Source organism: Alnus glutinosa, chromosome 9 (genome assembly GCF_958979055.1).
Source record: "Alnus glutinosa chromosome 9, dhAlnGlut1.1, whole genome shotgun sequence".
Taxonomy (NCBI): Eukaryota; Viridiplantae; Streptophyta; class Magnoliopsida; order Fagales; family Betulaceae; genus Alnus; species Alnus glutinosa.
In genome coordinates, this window is record NC_084894.1 from 17,915,824 (window position 1) to 17,940,763 (window position 24,940).

Sequence of the window (24,940 nt, forward strand, 5' to 3'; positions counted from 1 at the left end):
AATGTATTCTACTTAAATTGCACCATTCTGAATTTGTGGAGTAATGATGAGTATCAAAACCTTAACTGTGGGTCCGCTTAGCTTCTAAGGCCAACACGTCAGCAAACTTTGTGCAGGTGGGAATATACTATTTGGCTAGTATAAAATTATTTACATAATTAAGAGAACCTAATTAGTTTTTTTTTTTTTTTTTTTTTTTGTTATTTCATTAATTTTTTGGTGGGGAAGAAAAATGCCGATAGGAATGAATATTAGGATTTCATTGATTTTACTTTGATAAGATTTGGTAGATGTTAGATAAGGTTAGTTATTTCACATTTTAAACGTTATCTCTTTTTCTTTTAAGATATTAATCACTAACTTTTTATTTAGATTTTATTAATTATTGATCGGATATAAATTGTATAAAGAAAAACATAAAAAGAAAAAAAAAAGTTTATGAGAAATTAAATTAAAGCAGTATTTCTTTTTTTTATTATTATTATTTTTTTTTATAAAAACCAGCATGCTTTATTGCAATTAAAGTAGTGTTTCACTGTCAGGTCAAGCCTCCATGATTTAAGCATCTTTTTTTTATTACACACACACATATATATATATTATGATTTGGTGTTTTATGATCTAGCTTCATTATTTGTCACGGCCTACCAAACATGTAACACAAATTTATATTTTTTAAATGAGAAATGTTAGAAATTTTTTTAGGCTCTAATGTCTTCTTAGGTCCTTCTATACTGACATGACACCATATATTTTAGAGATATGATTCTCTACTATCTAAATATACAACTTTTCACTACCTTGTTTATGTGGTAAAGTGGTTAAAAGTTGTGTATTTATGTGGGAGAGAATCATATCTCTGTATTTTAATTTATAATTAAAATTAGAGAGATAAATCAAGTTGTAATTTTTCTTTATTAAAAACAGGGTGTTATGTCAGCATAGAATGACTCCAAAATGATACTACAATGAGCTCTAACATTTCTCTTTTTAAATTAATATCTATATTCATTATTCATAATAATGTGAATTTCTATTCGTATTCCAATAAATATTTTATGTATCAAACGTGTCTAAATATTTTATTTGGATATTTTATTTAATGGATGATAGAAGGAGAAAAGAATGAAAGATGAGCGAGTTTCTCTCCTTTGAATGATTGCAAGAAAGAAAAAAGAGGAAATGGAAGGTAATGTATTATGTGAATTGACAATCAAATTAAGGAGATAAATTATAAAAACTCATTTAAACTCTATTAAATTATTAAGTGTAGAAATATTTATTATTATATGAAAATTTGTTATTATAAAATTTAAACTCATTTATTATTATATAAACACTTGAAAAGAAATAAAATTTTTTTTTAAAAAAAAAAAAAAGGGAGAGAGAGACTGAGATAATGTTTAATAAATGGCTTATCTTTTTGTAGCCATAGCTAACTCACTCAAACAATAACTCTAACGTCTAACAAATCTTCCAAGATTGAAATAAAATCAATTATCCATTCCTAATGAGACCGATTATAACGCACCCAGTAGCTCATATCCTTAATCAAATCCTTGATTGCTTTTGTTATCTAATCCAAAGACAATAAGAGTTCTGGTGGAGTTTCATTATCGAAATGAAAAAGAGTCACACTTCTAAACAAAATTCGTTTACTCATTAACTCTATCGGATTATTTCCATTGAAGTGTACAAAGCAAAAACTCTAATTTGATTGACTTTAGGCGAGACCCATAACTATTAATATGACTAAGGGTGCGTTTTAAATTGCAATTTCGTAGGTAAAAAGTACGATTTTAAACCAAATCGTAGAAAATGAATCGCTAAAGAATTATGTTTATAAAAAATTGCGATTTGAAAACGCATAAAATTACTTTTTCAAATCACAGATAATGGGATGTTTTCTTAACAACGCATAATTTTAAAAGCTAACTTGCGATTTTAAAGATCAAATTGCAATTTTTTTAAACACTTAACTACGCTTTTAAAAATTAATTTTTCAAATCATACATTTTATAATCGTTATTTTTAAATCGCAAAGCCAAACAGACCCTAAACTCTAACCCAATTGACTTTAGACAAAACTCATTTATTAAATTACAAAATAACACCCTTGATTCTTTGAAATTAATTAAAACATATATTAAAATAATAATAACCTAAATAAAATTTTAGAAAAAAAAAATCCAATTATTCTTTTTTTTTTTTTTATCCGGCATCAATCTCATAATTCATGAATTTACGAACAACTGGGAGCTTTGTTGCATGTCTTTTTTCATGGTGATATTCACTTAGATGTAATAATCTTTATGAAACGTGGCATTAAAATTTGGGTAAATGTATAATAAATCTCTGAGTCGAAGCGCGATTAGTCCCTCACTTTCTAAAAATCAATATTTACTCCTTCTGTTTCTCGTGAATTTAAAATCAGTCATTCCTGACTTTTCTGTCTATTTTCGCAACTTCTATTAGGGTGAGTCACTGTTTGTCAACATAAGCATTGACACTTCAGCTTCAAAACGACGCCATTTTAATTGTTTACTTTACACCTCGGCCCCAATCGTGAGAAATGGAAGATGGGCGGCAGTTTGAAATTTTTTTCAAAAAATCAAGGACGAAATATAGAATATTCTATAAAACGTTAAGGACTTATTGTCCATTCACCCAAAAACAAGATTTTCTCTTCGTCGTCCTTGGCGTTGCTGTGGAAAATATCGTCGTAACCATTCTATTCCTGTTGCGAGTACCAAAAAGCTCATCGTCTCTCATTTATTCACAATTTTTATGTTGTTCTTTTTTCCAATTTAGGGTTTTGGGTTAATTTATCTAGAAATGATGTTGGGTTATGAAATGATGTTGTTATCACCGATGTCCAACAATTTTATAATTTTGATTTTGAAATTTGTTGTTGTGGGATGTCAACTACAATGTGGATATCTCTTTGGATGTGGTCAATTTTTAGGACATGTGAGTCAGATGTGGATGTTGAGATGGCTTGGAAAACGGATGGTGGGAACAATAAATTACTCAAAAGTGTTTGTCTTTAGGAGTAGTTGAGAATAAAGTGCAGTTAACATGTGGGGCAATGGGGATCGGGTTCGATTTTCAAGTTTTGGGAATTCCCAATTCATTGTAGTCCCTTATTTTTTTTCATATTCGTATGCATTTTACCACTTCTATTTTCACACATTTTGGACAAACTAGTGGAAATTGTGGTCCTTAAGTTTTGTGTATTCGTGTGTTTACTCATCCACTTTATGTTGCTGCATGTTAGTAACCGACTCCCAAACTTTTGAACAAATGCAACATATAGTAAACCTTGCATGCAAACTTCTCATGTAAATCCTGCCTATTTGTCAACATCATATTTTGTCTTCTTTAAAATTCAAACAACTAAAATTGTTTGACGCACACAAAATTGTTTGACTCTCATAAGGAGCACATTCAAAAGTTTCAAAAACAAAGTACTCACTTAGAACCCCTACAAAACCCTACGGTATTGACTGATTCACATTATTGAGACACTATCTTACCCCTCTTGTTTTTGGATGAATTACTTCTTTATAGACACAAACAAAGAGTACAAGTCTCACAAGCAAAAGCTAGAGACAACAAAACAAAGCTATTTTATACAACCTCACCCCTGTCTACAATCTTAATCTTCAGTAAACAACCTCAACTAAAAAAAAAAGAAAGCCCAACCCGAAAAACTATACAACAAAACAAAATTCCACAGCAAACTTAACAAACAAACTACCATTAACCAGACTAACAACGATTCATTTAAATTCTAGTTCTAAAAGTAACCAAGCAAGCTTCCTACAAATTTAATTCGAACATGCAAGATTTGGAACCATAGAAACAAAGTAAAAAGTTTCACTTTTCAAAGTTTATTACTTCAATTTCAGAGGGAGGGTTTTTGGGTATTACAAATATGATGCTTAAAGGGAGGGTTTTCAGAGTCACACCAGCCCTCATTCGGGATCTCACCCAAACGCCTGAGGTCCTCAACTCACCGTATCCATGGACCACGAAGGAGACCCCGTCTCACAGCCAGATCATCGAGTGCTTAGAGACTAGACAATTTGAGGCATACACTCTCTACCTCATTGGGACACTCCTAACGAACATTCGCCTCATTTACCGAGTTGTAGCAGCGAGCCTCCACCTCATATCCAGCACAAACCCGATTGCACTAGAGAGGGTGCACTTTTTGTACACCTCGCTTCAACACGTTCCCATCAACTTTGCACCACCTACACCATTAGAATCATGTGGAACATTCATCGGGGAGTGATGAACGCAAACTTACCTTTCGAGGGTCTGATCAAGAGGATAGTCGGGCTGGTCAGCGTGAGCGCAGCTGATGGATGAGACATTCAAAAACTGTTGGGGCCTTTGTACAAGGATTTCGTGCAGAGGAGTGTCACCCATTTAGCTTAGACAACCCCACGTCTAGTAGTATTAAAGCCAGCAACTACGGTGGACCAGCCATTAGACAAAGCGACAACTTCCAAACCCGTTCCCACGATTCGGTACTTGCCAGCCCTTATACCTCAATTGATCGGGGAGGTAGCCCAACTACTAGTAGAGGTTGCTCGAGTTCATGCTTGACGACCACGTCATTGCCTTTAGCGAGGAGCAGGATAGGTTGATGACCCATCAACGCACTTTGGCACACGTGGCGACGACAATTGACGCAGTCTGCTATAAGATGAAGGCAGACGATCGCGCCTTCAACGATTAGTTCGAGGTATGCATCTTGTGGTCGTGGGTTCAAGCCCCACGGTGGTGCGTGTTTTTTAAGCACGCTATAATTTGCCATTCAGTGCTTAATTAGACATTGCATGAAATACATTTCCAAACTCATAAGGTTGTAACTGAGAAGTATTAAGGTTTAAATTTACTTTGTTTATTTTATTTTTTATATTATGAGTGGAGTTCGAGCTCATTATCAATCTAGATTAAATATTTAAGATTGGTTAAAATTTCTATTTGAGTGAACCAAAACTTTTTCAAAAAGTGTTTTATTAATTTATTCATTCATTTAAAGTAAATATCTTTATTGTTTATACCTTTTTGTAAATTTGTACTAAGTTTTAGTTACTTAAGTTGGTAAGTTTATATCATTAGAGTTAATTGGATAAATTAGTTTTTATTTATGAACGTATTAGTTGACGACTCTAAGGCAGCAGATTGTAGAGGTATAAATCCGACCGGTTAGTAATCGGATACCAATTGGTAACCGGAAAATCGGGAAACCGGTTTGGTACCCGATTTGAAATAACTGATAACCGGCTCTACTGGAGCGGTTACCGATTATAGGATTTATATATACCCGGCTATAACCGGTAATCGTGTGTGTGTGTGTGTGTGTGTGTGTCTCTATATATATATATATATAAGGGAAAATTACATTTTACCCCCTGATGTTGTCCACTTGTTCCACCGTGGACCTTCCGTCCACATGCCTTTCATTTTAGACGGTAAACAGGTCACGTGCCGTTTTACTCAATTTTCGTCCCCAAAATGCTCCCGACCCCATCAAGCCTACTCATACCTTGCATATTCTTGTATCGTGCCCCACACTTCATTTTGTTCCCCATTCGACTCCAGATCTGCATCAAAACGAAGAAGGCAACACATCGATTTCCCGATTTTGTTCCCCACTCGACTTCACTCTACATCAAGATCTCTCAACCAACTGGAAAAAGTAGGTGAGTGTCTTTTTCATTCCTTTTTGGTGCTTTCTCTATATTTTAGGGTTTGTTGGCATTTGGGTATAAAATAGTGTGTACAGTAATGTCGGGTATTTAGGGGTTTCGATTGTCTGGGATTTGGGTTTAGGGTTTGTTTATGTTGTTTGTTTAGTTTAATTGTGGTTGATGATTTTTTTAATAATTTCTAGGGTTTTGGAATTGTCGAGGATTTGGGATAAAACCATTACAACTGTCGAAAATTTGGGGGTTTTAGTTGTCGGGTATTTTGGTAATGCTATGTATATGTTGTTTGCTTAGTTTAATTGTGGTTGGTGATTAGTTGAATATTGAAAATGGTTTAGGGTTTGTGTCGACGATTTGGGTATGAATTTCTTATACCCGATAGGCCATGGTGGATTGTGGATTTTGCTTATACCCCACTGTCACTGTCACTGTCGGGTATTTGGAGATTTTGCTTGATTGGTTAAATTCCCTTTATTCCATACAAATTGCTTTGTATATTTTGGTGTTTTATTTTGTCGAGACATTGCTTTGTATTGATTGGGTTGTTATTTGCAGTGGGACCACATATATCGTGGTGGATTATTTAATGATGTCGTTTGAGTCGTCACATTTGAGTACTGCATTGGGTCCATGTGCATGGTTCAGCTTTCTAGTTGGTTGCATAATATAATGATCCCAAGTTCTGTGTTGGTGCATAAAATATTAATTCCATGGGTTCATATCGAGGGCAGTGGGTCCATAGCATATTTTTCACTGAATGAATTATGTTGTAAATGTAATGTAAAATTAAAATTGTATACTAGTGGCCCCCTAGTCCAATTGACAATGTAATATTTTTGCATGTATAGGATGAAATTGGTGTTTGAGATAAATTATGGGGGTAGGTTTGACAAAAAATATGGAATCATCTATGCGGGGGATGAAATGGTTGTTCATCCTGACAGTGTTGATCCAAATAGTTTGACTTTTTCTCTGCTCGAGTCTATTGTGGAACAATATGAGTACATCAACCCATTGCACCACCTACTTCATATGTGCAAAGAGATGTGGTATTTATATGCTACTTTATTTTAGTGTTTTTATAACTTCACATGTAGTAGTATTTTGAGTATTTATCATTCCAATTGACACTAAACTTATGGTAGGGAAATACTATAGGAATTACACTACTAAGCTGGAATAGGCGACCTCCTGCACCTAGACCACCTCCATCACCCAAAGAGGGTGTTAGGCAGATTCAGAGGCCAAATGCGCATTGTCCTTATCAATCCTCAACCAAAAGTTTGGATTGACCTAATTGGAAGAACAACAGATGGATGCGGAGGGAAAGTGTATGGTTTCAACCCAACAACCTCAGCTGTTGCTAAACATGGTGCAGCAGTGAAATCCTCAATAGTTGCCAAAGAGAAAGGGAAAGGTAAAAGAATGGTGCATTCAATTGAGAAAGGGATATAGCTCATGGACTCAAAAATAAAGAAGAAAAAGCCAAAGTGAAAGCGTTGAATCCCTCTATGAAAAATTCCTTTTTTTGGTGTAATGTTATGACTGTATATAGGAACCGGTTCTAACAATGTATTTTGGAGAATGTATTTTTTGGTGCAATGTTGGTGGAATATGGTATTCAGGAACCGGTTTGTCCACTTTATTTTGGACAATGTCTATTTTTGGTGCAATGTTGGTGAAATATGGTATTTAAGAATCGGTTTGAACACTTTATTTTGGACAGTGTCTATTTTTGGTGTAATGTAATGACAATGTATCTAGGCAATGGTTGTGTTTTTTCAATGTATTATGTGTGCAGGTATTTTGGATTATGTAGGTTTGTTTAGGAAATCCACTATTGGTGGAATATTTGTTTACATGCTATGGTAAATATATGTGTTTGGACGTACTAGAATGGTAAATGCAGGATTTTTTGATTGAGAAAGTTTGGGCAGATTTGCATGACATTTTAGTAAATGCATGATTTTTGGATTGAGAAAATTTGGGCAAATTTGGATGACATTTGATAAATGCATATTTTGTACATTGTGTTGTGAAAAAAATAAATGGTATATTAGGTCAATTTGACAAATTGAAACAAGTTTGGGCAGATTTGGATGACATTTGGTATATTAGGTTAATTTGACAAATTGAAACAACTTGCTTATGGGCACAATATGAAAACATCATTAGGTTTCAACATCAATAAGTTTTACAGGTCATGTTAAATTACAAAATGGACACAATAACAGAATTGGACAATGTGCATATACATATTCTATTTCAAACAACAACACAACATCATCACATATATCACTTTTGGTTTAGGTTACAAACTTGTGTCCAAAAGATCAACCCTAAACACACACAAAAAATGGCATACATTAAACACCATCGGCTTACATTACAACATAAAAATGGCCTACAGTAAATAAAAAATGTCTACATTACAAAACAAAAGACCATTGTCTTCAAGGTAATAAAATACGATCACATCTAGCTTCAAACACATCCCTTGAAGTTGATCTAGCCATAAAAAGGTACACCACGATCAATATCCATGTACATAGTATTGTTGTCCTATAATTCTTCTTCATTGCTTGGCAATTGATCTACCCAATCTCGATTTCTTTATAAAGGGTGGCATTTTCAATCTCCATCTTCGCCTTCGACTTTGCAATTTCAGTTTTAACCATTATACGACATCATTTAGCTGCTTCACTCTCCATCTTCTCCTTCAACTTTGCAACTTCGATTTCAACCATGTTAGTTTGTGATTGGTTGCATTCTTTTGACAAAATCACTATTATGTAATGTTACTGTTTTCACAGGGATGCCGTATATTTCAGAGCATTCAGATATTCAAAGTTTATTTCTCTAAAGATGGAAAGAGCCATATTATGACAAGTTCAGTGTCACAAGCATGAAGAAGACTATTTCAGAAGTTCCAGGAATATTTTGTACAGATTCCAACTCAGAGAAGTCGGATCCCAAGATTCCGTCCGGACGGCCCTGTCTAGGGTCCGGACGCTCTTCAGTCAGCAACATCCGTCCAGACAACATGGCAATACTGTCCGGACGCCCATCAGTGTCAAGAAGCTTCGAATCGTTCAAGGTTGCATCTATCCGGACGTCATGGCAACACGTCTAGACTCTTTTTAGAGTTCGAGGAGAATTAGGTTTTCCTTCGTAGACACAAATATGAGAAGACAGCTGCATACTTCCAGACGACAGGTCTACACCGTCCGGACGCCATCCTTGATAAGGCAAGACATGGAGAAGAATTGCAACCGTCCGGACGTCAATGCAACACCATTCGGACGCCAGTCCTTATTATAGAAATTGCATGTAGCTAAAGTGCAACCGTCCAGACGCTAAGGAAACACCATCCGGACATGGCCTTATTCAGGAAAGAAAATCAGCGCTTTTTAGAAAGTCGGTTGCACAACTAACTGTCCGGACGGCCTCAGCTTGCGTCCGGACGCCGCCTAGATAAGATCGTTGCAGACTCGATTTAGGTCTTCTGTAGCCTATATATATAGGCCTCTAGGCATGTATTATTTACAGAATTCGATATTGAATTCTCTATAGCTTAGATAGGGTGTTTAGGGAGATTTGAAGATCTGCTAACTCTCTAGCTGATGCCAGTCTGTGATTTGATCAGTTGTGTAGTCTATCTTAGGGAGGAGCTCTAAGGAAAAGGATTGCATTGAAGACCCCTTCGGATAGAATATCTGGTTGGGAGGCGTTTGTGTATATATACACATCAGAGTTCAAGATACGACCACTGCATCAGGGGTATGTGAGTGCTACTACTTTGTAACTAGCTTTGTCTTCTGAATAGTAGAAATCCTGGGTTTAGCTGCCCCGGAGTAGTTTTTCTCTTAACTGAGTTTCCACTTCGTCAACAAAATATTTGTCTCCTTTAAATTTCGCATTTAATATTTTGTTGCACATTGTTCACACACATACGGTTAATTAGAAGTCATATTTTATTTTCAATTGGTATCAGAGCAGGTACATTCCGTTTAAAGGATTTAATTCCTGAGTGTGATCTTTATCTTTGTGACTTCTATTTTTTTTATTACACCTTTTATTATGAATTCTTCTCAGTTATTTTAAGAGAATTCTAATATTAAGCTCTTTAAGGTTTTTGATAAATTAAAGAATGCTAAAAATTCTAAAATTTCTCATAAAGGGCTTAAAAAGGTGAAGCAAGAAAAAAAGTCTTTGATTGTTCAGTTATCTGAATCACATGTTTTGATTGACTCTTTGAAATCTGAGAATACCATGTTGCTTAATACTATGATGCACTTGAGAATAAATTGAAAAAATTCTCTAGTGATAATTTGAAAAGCATGCTTTGTATTCATATAGATATGTCTAACAAGCGTGATTTAATTATTGATGATTTGAGTGCTTCTACTTAACATGCTTATGATTCTGAATCAGATTCTATTGTTATTAAGCCTGTGATAATAAATACAGCTTGTTTAGAAAATTCAGTTGCTTTAAGTCATATCAGCAAACATCATACCTTATTGAGAAAACTTTAACACACACACACACACACACACACACACACACACACACATTGCATGAGTTGAGTAATTTATTTAAAATTTTTATCTATAGGAAAATTTGTGTTTATTGAATACTTAACTCTCAATTATATCTTTGCATATTTTTGAAATGCTATATGATTGTTTTATCAGTTGACTATACATGCGTGCTCTGAAGCTATTTTTAGGAAAAATATTTTGTCTGCAAATTTTCCTCCAGTTTCAGATTTTCAGTATGAAGCTTTCGGACGGACCTACTCTTGTTTCCGGACGCGTGCGGCTCAGAAGTCTAGACAGTTAAGTGACACATCCAAAACACGCGCAGTCCTGCCGATTGTTAATTTGGCAGTGGACCGTCCGGACAAGTGTGTACCACGTCCAAACGTGATCCTTACAGGTATTTTTCGCAGCTTGCTTTCTCAGCCAGTCACACACCACTGCATTGTTATTGATTTATCTTGTCATGTTGTGTGTTTTTCTCGTGGATTACTCCCGAGATTTTGGCATTCTTTGCACATCTCTTCTCATTCCATGATCTTCCTTACGTCTTCCTTTGTTCTTTTAAGTTTTTGTGCTTTTAGAATATTTGAATATTTGTTGGGATATTTTCTTGAGATATTGTGCATAAGAATCCTATTCTGTCTGTGTACTGGGTTGAACTTGATATTTATGTCTTATGAATTGCTGCATTGCTTATATTTTTCTTTGGCATCCAATTGATAGTCATCATAATACCACATTGTTTTTAGAACTAACATGATCTGATTCTTCTTGGTAGTGGTATTTTTGGAGATATTTCTATTTAATTTTGTTTTAGGAATATTTTATCCAGCGGCTCCCAGCACAATGTCCAATAGATGGATCATTTGGAAAATTAATTTTGTTTGAGGTCATATGTTCAATATTTCCAAAGGTCTCAGGATTTAAGATGAACTTTTTTCCTCAGCTCATGCATAGCCTTCCGTAGCATCTTCCTCAGATCCGTACCAGTTAGAGGTTCAGTAGTGAATCTTCTTATTTATCTTGCAGACCAGTTGCTTAGAGGATGTCAATCTGCAGATGACCAGGTTCAGGCTTTGCAAAATCAAGCGACTAAAGGTTTTTCAGTCTATGGTTCCTGGCTTCCAGAGCTAGAAGCTGAAGTAGCACAAATCCAACTTTTTGTACGGATTTCTCTTCGTTATTTGCTTTCAGTGGATTAATAGGATTTGGTACTTGGAGAATTTTGGTTCCTCTCTTTTGGGGTTACTTGCAGACACTTCTCTTTATCCCTGTTATTTTTGGATTTTAAAACTTTTTGTCTGGGATTTTATATACTCTGTTTACCCTTATCCTGTTGAGAACTTGAGACACTAAGGGGGAGTATTTTGTGTTTGTGGTTTTTCTATACTCTGTTTTCCTTCGTCCTTTTGAGACAAAAATTTAGAGTATTTTTTGTTTTAGACCGGAATTGTATTTTTAACCGGTCAAGTGATTTTTGTCCCAGAATGGCCGAATGGGCAGTTTGTTAGTTTATGACTAACTGCATTCTTTTGACAAAATTATTATCATGTAATGTTGCTGCTTTTACAGGGATGCCGTATATTTCAGAGTCTTCAGATATTCAGAATTTATTTCTTTAAAGATAGAAAGAGTCTTATTATGACAAGTTCAGTGTCACAAGCATGAAGAAGGCTATTTCATAAGTCTCAAGAAGATTTTGTGCAGATTCCAACTCAAAGAAGTCGGACGCTCTTTAGTCAGCAACATCCGTCCGGACGACGTGGCAATACCGTCCGGACACCTATCAGTGTCAATAAGCTTCGAACAGTTTAATGTTGCATCCATCCGGACGTCATGGCAACACGTCCGGATGCTTTTCAGAGTTCGAGGAGAATTAGGTTTTCTTTCGCAGACACAGATATAGGAAGATAGCTGCATACGCCCGGATGACAGGTCTACACTGTCCAGATGCCATCCTTGATAAGGCAAGACGTGGAGAGAATTGCAACTGTCTGGACGTCAGGGCAACACCTTCTGGATGCCAGTCCTTATTATGGAAATTTTGTGTAGCTGAAGTGCAACCGTCCGAACATTAGGGCAACACCGTCCGGACGCGGCCTTATTCATGAAAGAAAATCAACCCTTTTTGGAAAGCCGGTTGCACAGCTAACCGTCTGGACGACCTCAGCTTGCATCCGGACGCCGCCTAGAGAAAATCGTAGCAGACTTGATTTAGGTCTTCTGTAGCCTATATATAGAGGCCTCTAGGCATGTATTATTTTACAAAATTTGGTATTAAATTCTCTATAGTTTAGAAATGATGTTTAGGGAGATTTGAAGATCTGCTAACTCTCTAGCTGTTGCCAGTTTGTGATTTGATTAGTTGTGAAGTTTATCTTAGAAAGGAGCCCTAAGGTAAATGATTGCATTGAAGATCCATTCAGGTAAGAGACCTGGTTTGAAGGCGTTCGTGTATAGGTACACGTCAGAGTTCAAGGTATTACCACTACATCAGGGGTATGTGAGTGCTATTACTTTGTAACTAGCTTTGTCTTTTGAATAGTGGAAATCATGGGTTTGGCTGCCATAGAGTGGTTTTTCTTTTAACTGAGTTTTCACTTCGTCAACAAAATATTTATCTCCTTTAAATTCTGCATTTAATATTTTGTTGCACGCTGTTCACACACACACGGTTAATTATAAGTCATATTTTTTTTTCAAACCATTGTACGACAACGTTCGGCTTCTTAAATCAAACTTACATGCCATTCCCACAAACGACCTACTACCCTATCTCCAAATGGACACATTTTATAATCAATCTATTCCCAAAACCACACTCCCAATTTCCCCCCCCCCCCCCCCCCCCCCAAAAAAAAAAAAAAAAAAAAAAAAAAACTATAGCAGCATAGATAATGATAATGATAAATTGCAGTAAATAAAATAAGAACATTCCCTGAACCCTAAAATCAAACTACTTCACCAAATGTACTTGTAAATTAGAACAAAACTGCACTTAAAATATCACTTCTAAAAAACTACATTTTAAAACCATGCCTCATCTCTATTCTTATGCTGCCAAGTACTCAAAAGACACTAAAAAATGTTAGGACCATTTTCTATCATGAGGCATTGAGGAACAGACCATGACAGTGCATTAACAATCACAATTTCATGCAAAAACTCATACCTGCATTAACAAATCAGTGAGGAACATTGCATTAACAACTTAGTAATTCTCAAGAAACTCAATTTACATATGACTTATAAAACATAAACCAAGCCTCCCATAATTTGGCATATTGGTTGAGGTATTTTATCATACACCTTGTGTGCGTATTTGAATTTTTGTTTCCTTTAGACAAAAACTCGTGAAAGAATTGCTTTACATTGTTCCAAAATTAAGCAAACCCATAAATGGGAATTAATTTTTCAAATCTAAAAGTCATGAACACTGCCCACTTTAACAATGGGCATGACCTAAACCCTAATTTTCAAAATAATGGAAATCTGCAACATACCCATCATACAAATTACAGTTAATGAGAGTTTTCGACTTATACCTTGTAATTCCCGTATTTTCGAAACCTCCTACCGAAATTTCGTTCGATGTATGAGGTTAACACACAAGCCAGACGCTCGCAATAACAGAGTGCCTTCATTGCAGATGTTGCCCCACTTCTTGAAGAATCCGACTTTGAAGAAGCAGTGCCCGACGGTTGGATCATCGGCAAGAAGATGTGTTCGAAACCTTAATTTCTGCAATCCTTCGGTGTGGGAGAAGACAAAAAAAAAAAAAAATGAGCCAAGGTCCCAAAATGGTCGAGAAGTGTTGGCCATATATGGGTTGTGTAGGCTTGATGGGGTCGGGGGCATTCTGGTGACGAAAATTGAGTAAAACGATCACGTGCAGTGCACGTGACCTGTTTACCGTCTAAAATGACGGGTATATGGACGGAAGGTCCACGGTGGAATAAGTAGACAACATCAATGGGGTCATATACTAAATATTGCACATTGGGCGTTAGATTGCCAATACATAGATGTTAAAGGGGGTAAAGTGTAATTTTCACGATTTAAAAAAATTAAAGAAGAAAACTACTAAATTAGGGTTTTAGATTGGGCGTCAGATTCTCATTCTTTTCCAGTTTTCCTTTGGAGCTTTCCCATTCCGCATCACTTCACTCGACAGTCGACACTCAGTCACTCGACAACGCCGTTTGAGGTTTGGCTCTGTTGAATCTGTTCTCAGTGTTCTGCATGTAAGGATACTCTCAGCCTTCTCACTGCATTCTGTTGAATCTGTTCTGCATCTCAGCATCTGTGCCTCACTCCCTCAGCCGACCCCGATCGGTCTTACCTTTCTGGGTGTCTGTGATTCTTTGACGGGTTGGTTTTCTCAGTCTTCCTTTCTTATTTTGGATATGTTGATGCATAAGGCAAGTCTTTATTTGTAGGATTTTCAGTACCTGTAACAGACCAATCTCTCACTCTCTCTTTGTTCCCAGCAAACCCTAGAACTCACCGGTCATGGAATCGGGAGGCGCGAGAGACAAGGGCTCGCCTCCACCGAAGCCCTCCAAGTTCTCGGTGTACCAGAACGCAGCTCTCTCCACTGCCCTCACCGCCAAAAGTGTTCAACCTTCCAAGTATACCGTTCTCTGCATCTTCTGTTTCTCCTCCGCCTCCGCCTTCGCTCTTCTCACCCTTGTTTCCTGGTACAATTTGCTTCCTGTCTTCGTAATTATACTTGAAAATTAAGGTTTTTCTTTTCTTCTTCTTTAGCTTGCCTGGCTTTTAGTTTTTTCATTCTATGAGTGGAATCGTACGATATAACACTATGTTTGAAACTTGTTTTCAGTGCTTGTAAGAGCTGAAATTGAAGCAATAAACTTCGAAAAGTGAAGCTTTTTACTTGGTTTTTATGGTTCTAAATCTTGCATGTTCGAATTAAATTTGTAGGAAACTTGCTTGGGTTACTTTTAGAACTAGAATTTAAATGAATTGTTGCTTTGAGGGGTTAAGGAAGTAAATGAATTGTGGCTGGTCTGGTTGATGGTAATTTGTTTGTTAAGTTTGCTGTGGAATTTTGTTTCGTTGTATAGTTTTCTGGGTTGGGCTTTCTTGTATTTTTAGTTGAGAGGTTGTTTACTTTCTCAGAAGATTGAGATTGTAGACAGGGGTGAGGTTGTATAAAATAGCTTTGTTTTGTTGTCTCTAGCTTTGCTTGTGAGACTTGTACTCTTTGTTTGTGTCTATAAAAAAGTAATTCATCCAAAAAAAAGAGGAGGTAAGAAAGTGTCTCAATAATGTGAATCAGTGAATGCCGTAGGGTTTTGTGGGGGTTCTAAGTGAGTACTTTGTTTTTGAAACTTTTGAATGTGCTCCCTATGGTTGATGGCTAAGTCTGCTTGGAAGGAAAATATAGGAAATTTGAAATTTTGAGTTATGTTTATCTCATTATTTGGGATGTGTGGAAACAAAAATCTATGCTCATTTGAGTCTAATTAAACTATTAGTTTTAGCATAGTCGGGTTATTCATTCTTAAGGAAGTAAGAAATGGAGAAGAATGGCTTGGAGTTTCATATCTTGTTGTTATTGTAGAATTTCTTAGCACCTATAAAACAAGGATAGAGGATAAGGTCACAGGTTCAATCCCATATAAAAAAAGAAAATACCTAATGGAGGGTCTCCTTTTGTTTGGTTTCTCGAGTAATTGTGAATAGGTTATATGCACTTTCGTAGTTTTTGCCTTTCAGTTGCTAAGACCTAATTTAAGCAACTTTGTGCTGAATCTAATTGAGTTTATCTATTATAAGGAACATAGATTCAAGGGTTTGATTATCCATGTAATTTTCTCATGAAGTAGGAGAATTTCAAACTAGAATACTGTACTTTCGATCTTAGTTATGTCCATGGGTTTTGATTTTGTATTTCACGTGCTTAATTATCTTCCATTGACTTGTTGAAGGGAAAATGGGTTCATTGACAATTTAAAGTTCAAAAGTCTGCCCCAGGAAACAGCATGTAAGCTTAAATACAATTCACATATCTTAGTTTGGCTAAACAAATTCTCTGATTGGCATAACTATTTTTGAAAATCTTGCATTTGTCCTTCAGATTTGATTGCCAAGGCACTACAGACAATAGTGGGCTTAGTGTTTTTTGGAACTATATTTTCCCTCTTCAAAGCCATCTCTCTGCGTAGAGCAAGAAATGTCGCTGGAGTGTCCGTTCTATCTTCCAGTAAAGAAAATAAGGATCAAACATTTCTTACGAATCGTCAACTAGGACTTTTGGGAATGAAACCAAAGGTTGAACAAGTCGCATCGGAGTCCTCGAAGAAACCTCCCAAGTCTAGACCACACTCAGATGTCCTTGTTCCACTTCATCCTCCAATGACCAGTCCAAATCGTTCATCTAGAACCAGTGTGGATATATCAAACTCCAGTGGGGGAAGTAGGAGGCGTGCTGTCAGCACCTCGTCCAAATCACCGAGTTCTTCGTCCTCTTTATATCTCATCCCTGGTGCTGTTTCACAATTGCCTTCTGTTCAAAGTTCACCTGGGGTGGATTCAATGGTCTCAACCCCTTGGTCAAACAAGCGAGCTTCCTCTGGAAAAGAGATAACATCAGAAGAAAAGCTTGAACAATTCTTGGCAGAAGTAGATGAGAAAATCACGGAATCAGCTGGGAAACTGGCAACTCCACCCCCCACCATTAGTGGTTTTGGCATAGTTAGTCCAAATACTGTTACTAGTTCAGCTAATACCTCTGGAACTACTAGAAGTACTCCATTGAGGCCTGTGAGGATGTCTCCAGGTTCCCAGAAGTTTAGCACTCCCCCCAAGAAAGGAGAAGGTGAGCTTCCTCCACCTATGTCCATGGAAGAAGCTATTGAAGCTTTTGAGCATTTGGGCATCTATCCTCAAATTGAGCAATGGCGTGACCGCCTCAGGCAATGGTTTTCTTCGGTTTTGCTTAATCCTCTTCTTACAAAGATTGAAACCAGTCATATTCAGGTCAATTATCACTTTCATCGATATCATCACCTCCTCCTGCTCCTCATGCTTCTATTTTCATTTCTTTGGCTATTTTTTCTTTGATAATAAAGTATAATGTTCTCAATAAATACTCGTGACCATGTTGTCTTTAATTGGTTTTTATCATGGTCACAGTTTGTTTATGTTAAAAATGTGGAACTTGGGAATTATCCTTCCTAAATTGAAATCTAGAACTCCTTGAGTGGCATATGCAAAAGGCGACAGTATTCAATTATGAGTTTTCAATGAGGACGTGTACTTGAGTTTAGATGGAACAAAGAAGCATACGTTTTCACTATAACGTGACACTATAATTTTGAAAAACCCTTATTATACTCAGAAAAAACTCTGCTTGATATGAGTATTTTTCAACTTTGCTTAGTAGTGGTAAGATATATAAGTTTAAAAGTTGGCACAGTTTGGATTTGACTTGAAACAATCAGAAAATTGGGGAATTTGATGCTTTGGAGGATGGGGGACTTGGGTTGCAGGAACAAAGAGTTAATAGATTGCATACACCTAGTTACCCAAAAATTTGACCTAGCAACAAGCATTTTAAAGATCTACTTTAATAAAATATTCACGTGTTGTAAGGACATATGAAGGTCCACATTGCCTAGTCATGCAGAAAATAATTTTTGTATTGCCAAGAGTTGAAATTATTGAGATAATTAGTAGCATACGTTTCTCTAAAATGTCTATCTAATATACTAACTTAAATTCTTGTATTTGTAGGTAATGCAAGCAGCTGCCAGACTTGGCATTTCAATCACAATCAGCCAAATAGGATGTGATGTACCTACTACTGGAACTCCTTCTACCGTGTCTCCAATTGATAGGACTAAGGATTGGCAACCAGCATTTACTCAAGATGAAGATGGAATTCTTCATCAATTACGAGCCACTCTTTTGCAGGCTATTGATACGTACATGGGTAGGCTGATTGACCATCAATTATGATATATTTTATTTTGACATTTACTGGAGAGATTTTGTTTACAGATCCTAGTTGACGTTTTGTGTCCCATCATATGCAGCCAAGTTGCCTCTAGCCAATCTGCAACAGCCCCCACAACAGAATCCCTTGATCCCTATTATGCAGGAGTGTGTAGATGCTATCACCGAACACCAGAGGCTTCATGCTTTGATGAAAGGAGAGTGGGTTAAAGGTTTGCTGCCTCAAAGCGGTGTTCGAGCTGATTATACTATACAGCGAATCCGAGGTAATTAGACTTTTGATTTTTCAATACTAATCACCTTTCTCGGGTCTCATAAACATCTGAAATATGGTATGCTAATCTGGAGTTGATCTTGTGGCAACTGTTTAGTCTGTTGAATCTAACTTTAGATTACTTGCATGTGGAATTTCTTAGAGCTCGCTGGAGGAACCTGCTTGAAAAATTATGAGTATCTTGGAAGTGGGGAAGTTTATGACAAAAAGAACAAGAAGTGGACTCTGGAGCTTCCAACTGATTCTCAGTTGCTTTTGTATCTATTTTGTGCTTTCCTAGAGCACCCTAAGTGGATGCTACACGTGGATCCTACATCTTATGCTGGAGCCCAGTCCAGCAAGAACCCTTTATTCTTGGGAGTTCTGCCTCCAAAAGAAAGGTTTCCTGAGAAATATGTTGCTGTAATTTCTGGTGTACCTTCTGCTCTTCACCCAGGAGCGTCTATACTGGCTCTTGGAAGGCAAAGTCCCCCAATTTTTGCCTTGTACTGGGATAAGAAGGTGCAATTTTCTCTTCAGGTTGGTAGTTAATAAGATATATTTTCTTAGCACATTGAATACGTCCTGTACTTTTGCATTTTCATACGGGTTCATTGCAAGTATAATACATATCTAATAAGACCTGTTTTCTGGTTGCATTTTATGTCTTCTTGGGGTATGATTTAAACAAAAGGAACCTATGTCCCAATATGGTTTTGTAGGGGTTTTCCGGGTTTCCTTCTGTTTGGGTTTTTCGGGTGTTTTTCCCCTTCCCCTCTCTTTCCTTTTTTGGTGTCCTTTTGTATACTTCCTGTATGCTTAGGGGCGCCTTTACGCTTTTTATAAAATTCTCTACTTATCAAAAAAAAAGTCCCAATATGGTGCATTGGATTGTATATAAGGGCCATCTTATATTCAGTGCATTTTTTGGTTGCATTTTATGTCTTCTCGGGGCATGATTTAAACAAAAGGAACCTATGTCCAAATATGGTGCATTTTCTGGTTGCTTTATTGGATGAGACAAGCTTCCAAATTTTCCAAGTGCCTTTGGCAAGGTTGATTTAGGATTAGGGATCTATTAATGCATATAGGGTAAGCATTTTTAGTAGCCATTTTCTTGTTACTCATCCATTAGAGCAAAGCCATGTCCGCCTTGACATTTCGTTGTCCTCTCATGAGATGTGTGTGCATGTGCGTACGCCGTATATGTAAATTGTTGATTTAGTCAAAATAACATCTGTTATGATCTTTATTTTCAGGGAAGAACGGCGCTTTGGGATTCCATCTTGCTTTTGTGCCACAGGATTAAGACTGGATACGGAGGGATAGTTCGAGGTATGCATCTTAGTTCTTCAGCCCTGAGCGTCCTTCCGGTTTTGGATTCGGAAACGGAAGACTGAGTACTTGTTAGGGATGCTGCGTTTTGCTTGTGACATAGATTCTTAGTGCTGACATAAGCTACGAAGGACTCATGTATATGTGTCCAAAGTGCGCTTTCCATTTTAGAACTTGCTTACTGAGTGAAACCCATCTGAGATAAGAGCACTGTTTGAAAATTTGAAGTTTCAGACAGCTGACTTGCAGAGTTAGATAATTCTTAGAAACACCCCCTTTCGAGTCCATTGATGATTGACTTAGGTTATATGGGGTTCTAGCCGATTTGTATTCCTTAGGTGAGAGGGCTTCTGACAAAAAAATTTAGGCATGTTTATGTTTCTGTATTTTAGTAAATTTGCTTGTATTTCTCAGCCTAAAATTTCACTTATTTTCCCCTTGTTGAAATGTGTCATGCAATCACCCAACAACAACATTCTTTGCTCATATTCTAAATGCCCATATTTGTGATTTGTCCCCTTTTCCTTTCCCCTTCCGGCCTTCCCTGTATGAATAGAAAAAAAAAAAAAAAAAAAAAAAAAAAAAAAAAAAAAAAAAAAAAAAACCGTGTTTAAATTGGAAGCCAGGGTTCATAGCCTCGTGTTCAGGAACCTTGAGAAAACTATGCCATTATACAATTGGGTAGTCCCTATAAGCCCCCTTGATATTAGGGGTGAAAAGATAAGCGGTTAATAATTGCTGCCTAATCATTTTTGTAGGCAGTTTAAAAAAACTGTCAAGGGCGGGGCTGTTAGCGGTTTTAGAGGTAGGCAAATGCGGTTACTAACGGCCTATATATATATATATATAGACACACACAAAATGACGTAATTTCATATGGAGTTTTAAATGACATCAAACATTCGGCCAAAAAGAAAGTCCCAAAACATTTAGGCCTCGTTTGGTTTGTGGAATGTCTATTCCATTAGGAAAAGGAATAACTATTCCTGAGAATAGATGAAGGTGGAATGGAATAACTATTCCTATTATTTTGTTTGGTTGTAACAGTGGAATAGAACATTGCATATGTATTCTTTTGTTTGGTATAGTGCAATACATTGGTGAATGGAATCATATTATAATCAAATTTCTTAAAATACCCTTATAATAAAAATATAATTTATATTCTTAAGGACATTTTTTTTCTTTATTTTAGAAACATAAACAATCATACTATGACCTTTTTATTTTGTTTTGTTTTGTTTTTTTTTTATTATTTTTTTTTATTATTTTATTTTTTAATTTCATAGAGTTCATGGCCCTTTTTTTTTTTTTTTTTTTTCATATACAATTATGCTACAAAATGATTTGTAAGGAAAAAAAAAACACACACACACACATATAATCATCATATCACCATCATAAAAAAATAAAAAGAAAAAAAATAGATCATCTGCAAAGCCCTTTTTATTTTATTCTTTTTTATTTGTTTTCCAGCAACAAACATTCATTCTTTGCTTATAAAGTAAAATGATTTATAAGAAAAAAAAAAAAAAAAAAACATAATCATCATAAAAAAATAAATCATCTGCAAAGCCCTTTTTATTTTATTATTTTTTATTTGTTTTTCAGCAACAAACATTCGTTCTTTGCTTATAAAGTTTTTCTCAAACCTCCGTCAGGCAATTGGAGTCCTCCCGATATTAAGAGGTACTCATTTTGCTACGTCTAAGTGCATTCTGTAGGCTAAATCATAGGAGGAAAAAAAAAAAAAAAAGACTAACCCACAACAAATTAAGTTGGGTTGAGAAACAGAGAGAGGGGGATGAGAATATAATTGCAGAGATGGAGAGAGATACTGATGGTGCATTTGAGTAATGAATTATTAAAATCAGAATTAAATTCTTATTCTGTTTGCGAATTTTGAGATTTGACTTTTTAGAAAAAAAAAAAAATTGAATAAAATATGATTTGTTTATAAAAAGTTGAATAAAATATGTTTTGTTTTTGAAAAAGTTGAATAAAATATGATTTATTTTTGAAAAAAGTAGAATCAGAATTATATTTTATTTTCAAAATTTTGTATCCAAATACACCATGAGTTGAGAAACACAGAGAGAGAGGGGGATAAGAGACTTGGATGTTGAGAGGGTTGGGGTTTTTGGGCAAAAGACGAATTTTATTTATTCACACAGGAAAGGAATAGGTATTCCACTCCTTTTTGAGTGGAATACCTATTCCTTTTCGTAAGGGAATAGCTATTCCATGGGAATAACTATTCCCTTAAATAATATACAACCAAACAAAGGAATAGCTATTCAGTAGGAATTAGGGGTGTGCAAAACCCGCAGCACCCGCCCCGCCCCGCAGCACCTGCCCCACCCTGCCCCGCAGAAGACCGGATTTTCGAGATTTTTTGCGGGTTAGGATCCTAATTTGAGAAATTTATGCGGGGCGGGTTGCGGGTTTAGACTTTTAAAAAACCCGGGTCCCCGCCCCGCCCCACCCCGCACAAAGGAGGAGGAAAAAAAAAAAAAAAAAAAAAAAAAAAAAAGGGAAAGAAAGAAAACTAGAAGGCTAGAAGAGGGAATCTCTCTCTTTCTCTTCATCTTCTTCATTTTTTCCTTTTGTTTTAAATTGTTTTGGTTCACTATTATATTTTTGCATGTTTACTAACCAATGGACTGTTATATTTTTGCATGTTTAGTTGTTTACTAACTAGTGGACTCATTTTATTGTGTGAGAAATACAATTTTTATGGTTCAATTTCATGGGATGTTAAAGTGTATACATTTTTATTGTATTGTTATTTGAAATAATCTTTTCATTACTTTTGGAAAAGACAAGAAAATTGATGACATAGAATAGTGAAATATTATAGCTTTTTATTCTTGTCATTTATTCATTATGCTTTGTTGATGGGAGAAAATATAAATCATGTTTCTTAGAATTTTATCTTATAATTAATAGGATTTTTAGTTTAAAAGGCTAATCCATGAAAAATGTTTTTGAATGGAAATATGAATTTAATTTTTTATTTAAAAAATCAGTATTTTTTTTGAATTTCTTATTTTTTACAAAATAAAATCAAAATTACGTAAATGCCACTCAAAATACCCGCCTCGCCCCGCGCGAACCCTCCCCGCAGTGAACCGCCCCGCACGGTTACTCTTTAATAAGTGTGGTTTGCGGGTTGGAAATTTCCAACCCGCAAAGGTGCGGGGCGGGGCCAAAAAATGCGGAAACCCGCCCCACCCCGCCCCATGCCCACCCCTAGTAGGAATAGTTATTCCTTTCCATGGGTCTAATCCGCAAACCAAACGAGGCCTTAAAATAAGCCCAAAAAAGAGTTTCAATGATGGCTCAAGATGCAAAAATAGGTCCAAAATGTTGTGCGGTTATAGCTTTAAATAAACGTTAAATGACGATTATTTTTATAACCGCTAATTGCCTAAGGCGGGGCAGTGGGGATTATAAAAATAAAATAACTGCCTTTCCACTCCTAATTTGATATAATTGGGATTTAGTCCCGGTGCAAAGTGCAATATTTTTAAGAGATTTTCATAGCTTTCTGACAGTATATTGGGAAATTATATTTTAACCCGGACGAGGATTCCATTTTTTTAGTAAAAGTGGGCATGAACTACTAGCCATTGTCAATATGTCTCATGAACTGACACTCTCACCGTAAAAGAGCATCGAATTATCATTTATTTACCATAACCCCTCGTTGTTAGGTTATCTCGTTAAATTGGGTGGAATATTCTATTTTTAGACGTTAAATTTCGTTTAAAGGCAGAAATACTCTCAAACAATAATTTAATAAAAAATATCAAACCTAAAAATACAAATATATATATATATATATATATATATATATATAAAAGAAAAAAGAAAAGAAAAGGAAAAGCGGCCACCTCCTTAGGGGAAGGGGGTGGCTTGCGAGCCTTCGAGCCACCTCTAGAGGTGACCGGAGCTATCTCTAGGGTGGCTCGCGGCCACCTCCGAACCTGAGGGTGGCCGCGTAGCCCCCTTGAACTTGCTTTGGGTTGCCCAAAGCCACTCCAAATGCAAGCTTGGGTGGCCTTTGAACCACCATGGCTTGCTGCCACCTTCGAACCTGGTGGTGGCCGCGCGGCCACCCCCAGTTTGGCAGCCACCCCCTTTCTTCTTCTTCTTCTTCTTCCTTTTTTTTATTTTTATTTTATTTTTTTATTTTTATTTTTTATTTTGAAGGTATTATATGTAAATTTTGATTATAAAGTTAGGGTATTTGAGTCATTTCAAGTTTTTTACGAAGTTGACTAACGGAAAGAGGCCTTTGGTAAGTAAATGGTAATTCGATGCTCTTTTATAGTGAGAGTGTCAGTTCATGGGGGTATATTGACAATAACTAATAGTTTATGGGGAAAAAAGGTAATTACCCTTATATTAGATAATTAAAAGGTTGACAATTGAGTTCAACAAGCTGCCCGTCTATCTTAGTTGGTAGAGCGCAAGGCTCTTAACCTTGTGGTCGTGGGTTTGAGCCCCACGGTGGGCGCCTTCTACTGTTGTTATATAGGTCACATTTGTCGTGTGCGTGGTTTTTAAGCATGTTGCAATTTGCCATTCAATGCTTAATTAGACATTGCTTGAAATACATTTCCAAACACATAAGGTTGTAACTAAGAAGCGTTAAAGTTTTAAACTTACTTTGTTAATTTTATTTTTTTTATATTATGAGTGGAGTTTGAGCTCATTATCAATCTAGATTAAATATTTAAGTTTGGTTAAATTTTCTTTTTGAGCGAACTAAAACTTTTTCACAAACTATTTTATTAATTTATTCATTAATATAAAGTAAATATCTTTATTGTTTATACCTTTTTGTAAATTTGTACTAATTTTTAGTTACTTAAGTTGGTGAGTTTATATCATTAGAGTTAATTGGATAAATTAGTTTTTATTTATGAATGTATTAATTGACAACTTTAAGGCAGCAGAGGTTGGCTAATGGCAATCCAAATCAAAGATTAATTGACAATTCGTCGGAGGTTAGCGAACTGCTAAGGTTTGGAGTGGGCAAAACTTGCCCAAACTCGCCCCGCCCTTAAGGTCCAGATTTTAAGTTTAAAATT

The 24,940-nt window shown here is 36.0% G+C and overlaps 1 protein-coding gene and 1 non-coding gene across 2 annotated transcripts; both read left to right on the forward strand.

Moving 5' to 3' along the window:
* Positions 1 to 14,374: 14,374 nt before the first annotated feature.
* On the forward strand, positions 14,375 to 20,327 carry LOC133877964 (uncharacterized). Its single transcript, XM_062316428.1, has 9 exons — positions 14,375 to 14,477; positions 14,571 to 14,641; positions 14,761 to 14,970; positions 16,225 to 16,280; positions 16,374 to 17,275; positions 18,032 to 18,230; positions 18,334 to 18,519; positions 18,670 to 19,046; positions 19,766 to 20,327. Exons 3-9 carry the CDS (start codon positions 14,783 to 14,785, stop codon positions 19,904 to 19,906), a joined length of 2,049 nt encoding a protein of 682 aa, XP_062172412.1. The 5' UTR covers positions 14,375 to 14,477; positions 14,571 to 14,641; positions 14,761 to 14,782; the 3' UTR covers positions 19,907 to 20,327.
* A 3,963-nt stretch (positions 20,328 to 24,290) lies between these two features.
* Positions 24,291 to 24,363, forward strand: TRNAK-CUU (transfer RNA lysine (anticodon CUU)). The gene has a single exon. It is a non-coding gene; the product is annotated as a tRNA-Lys (tRNA).
* The last annotated feature ends 577 nt before the right edge of the window (positions 24,364 to 24,940 follow it).